Raw genomic sequence first — 12816 nt, 5'->3', positions numbered from 1 at the left:
TACGTATATTGTTAGAGGATGCTACACTTCTGTTTTTCATGCTTCATCACGGCTCTCTGTTGACTTTCTAGGAGGGAAGCCCAGTTGGATGAAGAGGGTCAGTTCTTGGTGAGAATAATTTATGATGACTCCAAAACCTACGACCTTGTATCAGCTGCGAGCAAAGTGCTCAGTAAGTAAAACTTCTGTAAAATTGTGATAACTATTGCAGGAAGTCTGGAAGGAAGGCAATGCACGCTCATGGCTTTCTAATCTATTTTTACACTTCTGTGTTTCTTTAATAAACCTGAGGTTTATGTAATGAATATGTTTAACATGCGATGTTATTACTGAGCCTACACTAAGAGACTGTTGCATTCCTTCAAGACAAGCTTTTAAATATTAGAAACAGCCTAAGCTGTAGGACATTGTAAGACAGGACTTTGTTTTCTGTGCCATATAAAAACATGAAATGTGAACCTTCTTTTATTGTCCATTATATTTCATACTAGCTGTAGCTCCCGGCGTTGCCCAGGATAGTAAATAACTGCTCTTAGCTACAACAAAATAGAATAGCGTAAAGAAAATATTTTAAAATTTATCTATATACTGTCTCAGACTGCGACTGACCATCTGTCGCTGACCATCCTTTTTTTTATAAACTTTTTTGACAGTCTCTTCCAGTGACTCTCTGTCTATGACACTCTCATTCCAGTGACTGTCTGTCTCCGACTCTCTCATTTCAGTCTGTCTCTGATGCTCTCATTTAAGCGAATGTCTGTCTCTGACACTCTCATTCCAGTGACTGTCTCTGACACACTCATTCCAGCGACTGTCTCTCACACTCTCATTCCAGCAACTGTCTGTTTCTGACACTCTTATTCCAGCAACTGTCTGTCTCTGACACTCTCATTCCAGTGACTGTCTCTGTCTCTGACACTCTCATTCCAGTGACTGTCTCTGTCTCTGACACTCTCATTCCATTGACTGTCTTTGTCTCTGATACTCTCATTCCAATGACAGTCTCTGTCTCTGACACTCTCATAACAGTGACTGTCTCTGACTGTCACTTTGTCTATGGGGAGATTTATCAGAAGTGTCTTTGAGCACAACTTCTCTAGTCGCTCATGTAAACCAATCAGAGCTCAAGTTTCATTTTTGTACAGCTGTTTATAAAATTACAGCTGATCTCTATTTGGTTTCTATGGGCAACTGGAACGGTTTTACCTCAGACATTTCTGATAAATCAGCCTCATCTCTGTATCAATGCAATCTGGAAAAAACAACTACACTCCAAGAAGAGTGAGGGTGGGCTTAATGTCTTATGTGCTGCTTCATTGGCCATCAAAAGGGGTTAAAATAGCCTAAAGGCCTAAAGGTCAGCCACTCATGAATAAAACATGACCACTGGGTTCAGTGGATAGAGCTTCACATTTATTCAGTATAATTTTTTCTCTTTTCCATATTGCATTGATTTGTTCTTAACCGCATCATAACTGCATCACGACCGAATCGTAACTGCAGAGTAATCGTACCCTTAATGTTCTTTTTGAGTCTTTCTGGAGTAAGTCATTGATTTATTGGGTGCACCATGTAAATTGCTAAACCTTTTTCAATAACATGAACACAGTACAAACACTGCACATTCCCAGCCAGGACAGAAAATATTTAATGGAACTACAGGCTTTTGTTTCAATGGAGCTGGACCGGCAGCTTTCGATATCGCATCAGTAACTCTGTATTAACTCTGTATTAACACATTTCATAAATCATACAGACTATTTTGTGTTGCCTCAGGGCATCATAAATAAAAAATGATGTAGTTCTGCATTTAGTCTAAATCATAAAAATCACACGTTCAAGGTATACAATTTTTTTCCCGAAGTTTATGTGAAAGAAATTTTGCATATTTTCCCTTTTGCTAGTTTAAGACATTAGTTTATTAACAAAATGTTTTAAAATAGGAATAGCTACTTACCTGAGGTGATTAGTCCTTTTAACGTTCAAAAAGTATGTAGAGCTAGGTTAAAAACACATACAAATTAGAAGCACCAATGCGGAAACAGAATACATTAAATACCATGGACATTTTTTGAAAAAAATAGCTCATGTGTAAGGATTACTTCCCAAAAAAGTAGCTCTTTTTGCTATTTTCCTCCTTACACAAGTATTTGATTTTTTTTTTCAATTGTGAAATTAAAAGGATAACAAAAGAAGATTTTAATTATCCATTAATTGTGGACTCTCCTGGAGCTAGACTCAACCTTTTCTTTCTTTGTTACTTTCTTTTATGTTATTATATTTTATATGAATCAATCTTTAGGTTATGTGGTTCTTCTTTGGATTTTGTTCCTTTTATTGGATCTCAGATTTATACCACCAGGATTAAGGACGGTAAACCAAGCACACTGACATACTGGTGTGTGCCCCCTCTGACAGGATCTGCTTTTCTTTTAGGTTCTCATGCTTGTTTAACAAAAAATGGCTTTTAAGATTATGGAAATGAACACAAGGGGCTCCAGGCTCCATTATACAATTATTAAAGCATTTTTTTCTTAAAAAGAAGGGCATAAGAAGCTTTAAGAAGAGCGGATCCTGCCAGAAGAGACACACACCAGTATGTCAGTGTGCTTGGTTTACTATCCTACATCCTGTTGGTAGATGTCCTTTAATACTTAACAAATCCATCACAGTGGCTCATGCTTGATGATATATTTTGCACATATTTAGAAATGTGTCTATTTTTAGACAACCTCTTGGTTGAGTTAATCTTTGTGCCCCACTTTTGGAGCAATGTAGTAGATTTTAAGTCACACCCCCTTTACTCTATGCTTCTTTGCCTTGTGAGTCACAGCAAAGATAATTTTAAAAAATCATAAGATCTGGAACTCTGTCTTAATTCTGCCATATTTTTTTTAGTACTGCAAATCTGTTATTACCGTTTAAGTCAAGGGGTAAAGTGAACCTCCTAATAATTCTTGCACTTAAAGAATTTTTTAACTACATGTTAGCATATTGCACATCTTTATAATACAGTACGCAATGGGGGTCATTTATCATAGTTAGTTCTCTTTGTTCATTAATTTTTTTCTTGTTTTGTTTTTTTGTCTAATTTATCATAAAGTTTTTTTTACTGCGTTAAATCTGTCAATTCACTGTTATGTTCCTTCTTTTCATTTGGCGTTCTTTCTCCTTCCATAAAAGAAACTTGCTGATGCCAAGGTTAGCACCTGACTTAGCTTTGCACCTTTTTTTGCTAGATTTACCCGATTTGCATCAAGAAATGCGCAAAGCCAACAAACACACTCTCTAATTTTAAAAAAACTGTATGCAATCGGCGCAAAAAAGGCACAAAATATGCAAAAAGGTGCAACGAAAGAGAAAAAAGAAAAATACCGTACCAACTATGATAAATGACCTCCATTGATAAACTTATTTGCCAGATTTTTCTCCTATTAATCCTAAACTCCCCTGCATACAAATTAGACTCATTGTAATTGTGTTTCTTGACTTGTTCTACAGATCTCAATGCTGGTGATATTCTCCAAATGTTTGGAAATATGTTTTTTGTTTTTTGCCAAGAATCTGGATATGACACAATTCTTCGTGTGCTTGGATCCAATGTCAGAGAGTTCTTACAGGTCAGTTCCTGTTTTGTTGCTCGCGAACAAGAAACCAGAAAGTCATAAATTACAGCGGATAATATTTTGAGACACTTGCTGTATAGTGACCACAAAAACTAAACAACCTAAACATTAAAAAAAAATCAATGGCAGTTATGGAAAATAAGATGCCAGTCAGTGAATCACAGGGATTGAAACAGTCTCAAGTGAGCATTTAAGGTTTGCAAATCAATTATGCTGAAATTTGAGAGGGATGAATAGTTGCATCATCTATCTCCTAGCAAATTAAATGCTGTTGGAAGATTGCAGTGGGATTATTCTTAGCAGATTTCCATTCCACTTAAAGGGAATGCATCATCTATATATTTTACTCACATTAGATACAGATGAATATTCTTTCTTTTACAATCTGATTCCATCTACTGTTCTTTATTTCTATGTTCAATGTTATGCAGGCCCTTATCTTGCCTCGGCTACTATGCAGCCATATGATCATAAGAACCTGTGGTCTGGAGAAGACTCATTGGAAATTATGAATTCGTACTAAAGCATTGTGATCTAGTCTTAATAACCAATGCACTCAGCATGCAACATGACGGATTTACTAAGAGGTTTTGACCTAATAGTAATTTCAGCACAGTACCTGAATTAACATCTACGCCTGGCATATATTTCAGCTATGACAGTTTTTAAGGGGCAGGGTATAGTTTATTTAGCTGACTAGGGCTTCCCCATCCTGTTCACCACCCTAACTGCCCACAGATTTTAGTGGCACAAAAGTCACAAACTCATGTCATGTACACCAAAAATCTGGCACAGCGGGCATGATAAATCAGTAGCATTGACTATAAGGGAGTGGTGCATGCTCTATGAGCTGTGTGATTTTAAAATATTCTAAAAAGTGTGATCTTGTATTATGTACATGTTATCTTTATTGCTAATTCTACCTGCTCATGGAAACCAATCAGAGCTCAGCTTTCATCATCCCACAGCGTTTATAAAATAAAAGCTGAGCTCGGAACAATGTTGCTCTCAGAAATTTCTGATAAATCTTCCAGATTGAGCCTATCATTATATCTAAAGACCATTTCAATAAAAGATTTGTTTAAACTTTGCTTTTCAAATAAAAAGCCAATGTGGGACATAATAATTTCACTTACTAGTGAACCAACAATAATTATGATTATTTCCGCTTTCATGCCACCTCCACACCAAATTGGTCATGGAGAGGGAAAATGCAGTAGTGTAGTGGGTTGGCAATTGGTGTTCGGGTGTTGGTGGTCCACTCCTGGGTGCTCCTGGGCACTAGCTGTAACCAACATTCAACATTCAGGCCTGGAAGTTCACAGGCTATTCTGCAATTCTATGCCAGGCAGGACTTGGTGTAGTATTGTCCAATGGTGCAGGAGGCCTGGCATGTGATAAATGTCTACCATTGAATGTTTCTTAAAAAACATTGAAAAATATTTATGTCAAATAATTATATTTGAAAAATACCTCCAAATAGATCATTTTGTTTTTTGAGGTACCTGGCTGCCCAGAAAAACAGGTTATATAATATGAGACATTTTGTTAGTTTATAATATTACATTAAGTTTCCTATCTTTTACTTAAAAAGTACTTGCTGTCATAGGATGAAAAGAGGAGATGACTGTATTGTAATCCACCCGTTTTGTTGCATTATGTACTATGGAAAGAGACGGGTTCTTTTGACAAATCACCTTTAGCCATTCTTGTTCTATTTTCAGAACCTAGATGCTCTGCATGATCACTTGGGTACCATCTATCCAGGTATGCGTGCTCCATCGTTTAGATGTACAGATGCTGAGAAGGGGAAAGGTCTTATATTACACTACTATTCAGAGAGAGAAGGACTGCAAGATATTGTTATTGGGATTATCAAGACAGTGGCACAGCAGATCCATGGAACAGAAATAGACATGAAGGTAACTTTTCAATTACCAATGCGAACGGCAATAATTCACAAAATGTATTTTTTATGAAAGTTGTGTTTTGTTGGAGTTTAATTTGCAACAGTTGCTGCATGCATAAGTGCCATGAATGTCTACCTACCTCATTTCCAACACTCCCCCTTACTGGAGTGAAATTGTGAATTTTTTTCACAAACTATATTTCTAACAAGAGAGGAACAAAGTAACAAATCAATTATTTTTACAGTTTTGAAGCCAGAGTTGGGGAGTGTAGGACTTCATTTATTGCCCCCAATATGTTATGTGAAAACTATGGAGGAGACTTATCTTCTCTTTCTAGTTTTCCCGTCATTCTCTTTATTGTTTCTTTTTTGTCTTGTATCTTAGCCTAAGCCGTTCGTCAGATGAGGGCACACAGCTATGAGGAGTTGCACGCCAAAGAGTTTGGGTGGGAGGAAAGAGGTACTAGGGCGTGGAGTAGCCGCCCCGTGTAACCTCAGCTGCGGCTACTCCACGCCCCAGTAGCCGCATAACAAAATGGACATATCTGGCTAATAAAAGTTATCCAAAAAGGTGTAGGGACATGAGGCTAACCTCACGTCCTATTGATCCACCTACCACCCGATCTACCTTTATAGGTAGATTCGTGGTGGTAGGTTCCCTTTAATGAAGTACAGGTGGTCCCCTACTTAACACCTGACTTACATACGACCCCTAGTTACAAACGGACCTCTGGATGTTAGTAATTTACTGTACTTTAGCTTAAGGCTACAATAAACAGCTATAACAGTTATTAAAGGTGTATGCATTAAGCTTTATTATTAATCCTGGTTCTTATGGCAATCTAACATTTTTTAAAATCCAATTGTCACAGAGACCAAAAAAATTTTGGCTCGGGTTACAATCATAAAATATACAGTTCCGACTAACATACAAATTCAACTTAAGAACAAACCTACGGAACTTATCTTGTGCGTAACCTGTATTTCTTTTGGGTTGGTTAATTTCAATGGCAGGTTCACTTTAAGTGAAACTACTGAAAAGTCGCAACCATTTGTGCAAATTTCTCATTGCTCAAAAGGTTGTGACTTTTTTAACATACTAGGCAAAAAATAAAATAGATCTACCCCTGTGTTTTTATAAATTTGTATAGTATAACCTTTAGACTATCCAGGCTGTCATGGCTATTACATAGAAGTAGAACTACTGTGTAGCAACATCACCCCTCTACAGGACGATCCTCAAGTCTTCCTGTCTATGTTACATATGTTACGATTGTGGCCACGTGATGGCATCTAGCAGAGCTATGCACTAGACAGCAATGCCTTCTGTAAACTTAATACATTAGAACTGCAGCTTCTTCCTTCATGATTAGGGGCTGCATCTCATAACAGGGAGGACTCTTTAAGATCAGCTTGGAATAGTTTTAAGAATTTAGATTTCACGAGCTAATAATTTTCTCATTATGTGTGACTGAGCTTCTCCTGAATTAAAAAGCTCTTCATAAAATCTACAATTTACACTGCAATTAATGAAAACATTTTTAGAAATACTTGGACATCTGTGTTATTTACCATCCATCAAACTTTTATTAGTTCATTACTATTCCTGTGCGCTTATCCCTTCAGCAGTCACTCATCTTGGCAGATGGAAGCAATATATATCTATTTATATGGAATTACCGTAGCGTTTTTCAACATACTCAAATTAATTTCGTCAAATTAATTGCTTAAAATTTGATAGTTGACCTGGTCCCTTGGTTAAAGCCTAAAATCAAGTCTGTTAGTACAGAATTGCTGCTTCTTAGGAAATTATTAATTAGAAAAACCTTTGCTTAAAATCACAATGCCCAATGGAGCTAAATCTCAGAAATTATCAGCATGATGAGTATCAACACAAGAAGGACAAACATGCAATTGAAGTGCTCACCAACGGCAGATGTTTTCGACTGTTGATTTGTCACTTTTTTGAGATGTGATACTTTTCAGTATGGGATCATCTTGTTGCTGTTTTGTTATTATTAGAATTGAATGCTTTTTTCAGGTGTAACTTCTGTTGATATAAAGAATTTGTTTCTACTGTCCTGAGGTTACTGGTAATGTCTGCCTGTTGTCTAGGTTGATAAATCAACCAGCAAAATTGTGGGTGCAATCATCTCCATTTAAAGGGAACCTACCACCACATATCTACCTATAAAGGTAGATTGGGTGGTTGGTACATCCAAAGGACGTGAGGATAGCGCTTTTAAGGGCTACTCCACGCCCCAGTAGCCTCCTTGTTCCTCCTAACAAAAATCTTTGTCACGCAGCTCCTTGTAGCTGTGCGCCCTCATTCGAGAACAGCAGGCCTTCGGCTGCGCGGTCACTGCTAGAAGCCGGAGCCACTGCACATGCGCAGACGGCAGGATTCTCGGCTATGAGGAGCTGCACGCCAAAGATTTTTGGTAGGAGCAACAAAGAGGCTACTGGGGCGTGGAGTAGCCACGCCGTGTACCCTCAGCTCCAGCTACTCCACGTCTCAGTAGCCGCTTAATAAAATTTACATATTTGACAAATAAGAGTTAGCAAAAGATTGTGGGGACGTGAGTATTAGTCCTCACGTCCTATAGATGTACCTACCAACCTATCTGCCTTTACTAGGTAGATATGTGATGGTAGGTTCCCTTTAAGGGAAACCTGTCATCCAGATTTCACATTTTGACATTATAATAGGTTCCCAATGTTCCCATATGATTTTTAATACTAATTAATATTCAGTTCCATTCAGTTTTAAAAGTATATATACCTGGCCCCATTAAAGGGGATAGAGTCATGGAGGGACCATTAAAGCTCTGAACTGGGTCAGCTAAAGTCTGCATGTGGGAACAGGGAAGGAGGGAGAACTGGTAGAGCTGTGATGACACAGGATTATAACAGACACCTCCATGACTAGATCCTCTTTGCTGGCAGGGAGATGTCATTAGGGGAAAATGTCAAATTCTGATGACACGTTCCCTTTAAGCATGAACATCACAGGCCCTATGGTTCATGTGCACAGTGGTTCCTAGCACTGGTAGATGATAACCACTTATTGCCAGGCTGTACCCCCTATTTAATTATTAGCAAATAAAAGCTACCTGGAAACTAGTGATAGTTCCCATGGGATGACTTTGAGGGATTCTCTGGACTAGGATCAACAGGTTGCTTGCACCTTACTGAGACTGTTTAATGAGCAGTACTGTCTTGCTTTATTATATTGTGGATGCTAATAATATATATATATATATATATATATATATATATATATATATACACACACACACACACACTATATATATATATATATATATATATACACACACACACTATATATATATACACACACACTATATATATATATATATATATATATATATATATATATATATACACACACACACTCTGTCTCTGTCTCTGATTCTGACTTTCTCAGACTGTCTCCGTCTCTGACTGTCTCTGTGTCTTACACTTCTGTCTTTTACTGTCTCCGACTTTCTCTGACTGTCTCAGTCTGTGTCTGACTGTGACTGTCTTTGACTTGTCAGTCTCAGTCTCTGACTGTCTCTGTCTCTTACACTGTCTGTCTCAAGTTTCATTTTCGCACAGCTGTTTATAAAATTATAATTGTCACAGCAGCAGTAGCAGACAATAGCTCTTGTAAATGGTGGTTAATAAGTGTATTTTGGAAAGTGTGGATTTAAACTTTCAGCTCTAAACATAGTCTATGACTTTCCCTGGGTCATAGAGACTGGTTTAGCAAAATTTGGTGATTGTAAATACGAAAGTGCAGATTCCGTTAACAGAAAACCACACTCAGCTATATATATTAGATAATGGTCTCTAAATTCAGGAAAGGAGCACTGCTAAAATAGCTGCAAGGAATGACAGATAGAATGTGTAAACGTACATGTTTCTTGGAATCCATCGTCTGGAATTAAAACATTTCCAAATAGTGGATGATGTGCTTGGGTGATATGAAAAAACAGAAGATGTCTTTGCTTCTTTATGCTTTGCTAAGGTCATTCAACAAAGAAATGAGGAGTGTGACCACACACAATTCTTGATAGAAGAAAAGGACTCTAGAGAAGAAGATTTTTATGAAGACCTGGACAGATTTGAGGAAAATGGAACTCAAGAGTCCCGTATCAGTCCTTACACATTCTGCAAGGCGTTCCCTTTTCATATAATGTTCGATAGAGATCTTGTTGTTACACAATGCGGAAATGCTATCTACAGAGTTCTTCCTCAGGTAAATCTATCTATCCTTATCTAATCCATTTATCTACCATCTGTAGTTATCTGTTATAAAGTCTAAAATCTATCAACTCTGTCTATCTAGTGACATTGTCAAGCAGTAATAACTTGTGCATTACACATGTTCATTTTAATGGCAAATTTCGGTTTTAACTGAAAATGGTAAAAAGTTAAAAGAAGAACATTCTCAAACTTTTCCTTTGGGAATGTTTCCCATGCCCCCTCTGCTAGAATCACTTCCTGTGACTAGTTAAATACAGCTTTTTACCAAATGAAAACTTTTCTAGTAAGGTAAAAGCCATGGGTCTTGCTGTCACATTCTAATTGGAAGTTACATTTCACCTATAAAACCTACACTAGATGTCAACATTATTAATCATTTTGACTTAATTGGTAACTTTTCCATTGTGAATAGTGCTGTAATGACACACTTCATTCTGCCACAAATATTAACAAAGTTTAAAGGAAATCTATCATTTGTGTTTATGCATTATCAACCAAACATACCTTGAGGAATGCTGTATGCACACTGATGCAGAAACATATCTTGTTTAATCCATGAACTGAGAGGTTTTGCTGGGAAAAAAAATTGTAAAATTAGGATAATGAGGCTCTGTCGCTTCTGTGGCTGCTCTGGCGCTTCTCCTCACCCTAATTATACACTGCTTTAACCTTGTCCCACCCAGCATAGCATAAGCCGAGAATAGTAATCACTGTCCCTGACAGCCAGAAGAAAGTCATCCTGCTCAGGTTGATTAGTCCTGTCTGGACAGTACAGGAAGCTCCAGTGCATGTGGAAGTAATGTGTTTTTTTGAGCAAAACCACTCAGTTCAGGGATTAAACAAATGTTATGTTTCAGCATCAGTGTCGCTACAGCATTTTGAAGATTTGTTTGGTTCACATTGGATAAAAACAATGCATAATGAAGGGAAATTTACTGAAAAAGATAAGAAATCTGTAATTATACGGTAAGCACTAAGCTACAGAAACCCAACAGATCCTATTATAGTCAATGTGGGTCTATCGCTATCCGTATTCCTGAATGCTATGACTGATTCCTCCCCAGAGAAATTTCAGTTTTTCTGTTTCAGTTGAGTACAATTCAGGCGGTCCCCTACTTAAGAACACCCGACTTATAGACAACCCCTAGTTACAAACAGACCTATTGATTTTGGTAATTTTCTGTACTTTAGCCCTAGGCTATAATAATCAGCTGTAACAGTTATCAGAGGTGTCTGCAATTAAGGTTTAGGTTAAGGTTTAATCCTGGTTCTTATGACAATCCAACATTTTTAAAATCCAATTGTTACAAAAACCAAAAAAATTCGGCCTTGGGTTAGAATGATAAAATCTTCAGTTCCGACTTACATACAAACTCAACTTAAAAACAAACCTGTACTACCTCAAGAAAAGAATATTCAACATGTTGTTACTTTCATTGAGGAGAAGTATGGGTAAAATCAGAAGACTTGTATATCCATGCATTATATGATAAACATTTTTACTTCTTAGTTTTAGGAACATTTTGTAAATCTTGGCTAGTAGTTTTATGTGTTAACATTTATTACTTTGAGTTAATTTGTTATATTTTCTATTGTTTTCCTTTCTTCACACATTTATAGCTCCAGCCTGGAAACTGTAACCTGCTGTCAGTGTTCTCCTTGGTACGACCCCATATTGACATTAGCTTCCATGGAATCCTATCTCATATCAACACTGTGTTTGTCCTGAGAAGTAAGGTAATGGATACTAAGTACTGAATTTCCCAGTGAAATAAAGATTCAGAATTTTTAGAATACTGAAGTAAAAGGATGGGAATATATCACAGTGTAGCATGGGAAAATATGAGGATACATGAAAAACAATGCGAGGAGACTTCCTGTTTGTTCTTAGACCCCACATCTGGAAGTATGTTTGAACTATCCTCTACCATACATACACACGCAGGCTTGTAGTCTGCTATTTAACTGTCAGGGGAGATATACAGAACAGTTCAATTGCAAACTATTTTGCAATTCATGGGGCATATTTAACATACTTAAATACCAAGCTCCATTACGAATTATAATCTGTTGGCAATATGTTGTAGAGAGATGCACTATATTTCCAAATATAACTTTATTGAATCTCTTCATTATGCTCTTCTGAAAAATTCCCATTTTAATCTGTATGCTAATGAGGCTTTTGGTGCACCAAGTGTCCTTAGTACCTGGACAACTGCATCTACTGCCTGGAGAATCCCCTCTCCATCAGAAAAGTAGGAGATTTATCTTGGAGTAACTAGATGAAAAGGAAAGTGATTTAGGTAGGAATAGCAGACATAACCTGGGTGCACCAACTGCCTCATTAGCATACAGATTAAACTGGGTATATGTTAAATTACATAATAGACAGAAATTATAAAAGTATCTTAAAAACCACACCACATGCAGCTACCAGATAAACATGTTGGTGGTGGTATGCTCCTGTTAATGACTCTATCAGATAGTTCTATAAAGTTGGATTGGCGGGTGTATGACACTTTGTCCTCTAACAATTAGCTGTTCCCAAAACACAGCCAAAAGTCCAGTTCTATTCTCCATAAAGCAGCTAGCTCTAGTAACTGTTATTAACTTTGACAGGACCTGAGATGCAGCTCCTAGAAGCATCCTTCATAGGGAGAACTGAGTCATTCACCAGTGAGGATTGCTAACCCAACATCTTTACTGCTAAGCTTGGAGTTTTAAGAGACCATAGTGTTCAAATAGTAAAACATGGCTGTGCTTGGCATTGCAGTTCAGCCTGTTTACATCATACACACCTTATTGTGGCTATAGAGTCATAGTATTTGTAAAGAATGCTTTAATCTTAAGAAGACCTGCCTAGAGTTCTGCGCTGTACAGCATAGGTTAATATATATTCCTATTTTCTATAACACTGCAATCCTTGTGCATCTGCCATTATTCCTTTAGTGGTCCTCTATATTTTTAATTAATTGCCAACTGACAGTTGGATGCTATGGTTCCTCTTGT

General features: G+C 37.2%; 1 protein-coding gene across 1 annotated transcript in view; it reads left to right on the top strand.

The window, feature by feature from the left end:
• Positions 1–12816, top strand: part of GUCY1B1 (guanylate cyclase 1 soluble subunit beta 1) — a 49867-nt gene that overhangs the window by 21099 nt on the left and 15952 nt on the right. Inside the window, exons 3-7 of the mRNA XM_072120803.1 lie at positions 72–172; positions 3502–3620; positions 5351–5548; positions 9569–9799; positions 11428–11544. Coding sequence (XP_071976904.1) covers positions 72–172; positions 3502–3620; positions 5351–5548; positions 9569–9799; positions 11428–11544 — 766 coding nt within the window. The remainder of the gene's footprint in view (positions 1–71; positions 173–3501; positions 3621–5350; positions 5549–9568; positions 9800–11427; positions 11545–12816) is intronic.

Source organism: Engystomops pustulosus, chromosome 1 (genome assembly GCF_040894005.1).
Source record: "Engystomops pustulosus chromosome 1, aEngPut4.maternal, whole genome shotgun sequence".
NCBI lineage: Eukaryota > Metazoa > Chordata > Amphibia > Anura > Leptodactylidae > Engystomops > Engystomops pustulosus.
This window is presented reverse-complemented; position numbering and strand designations above follow the sequence as displayed.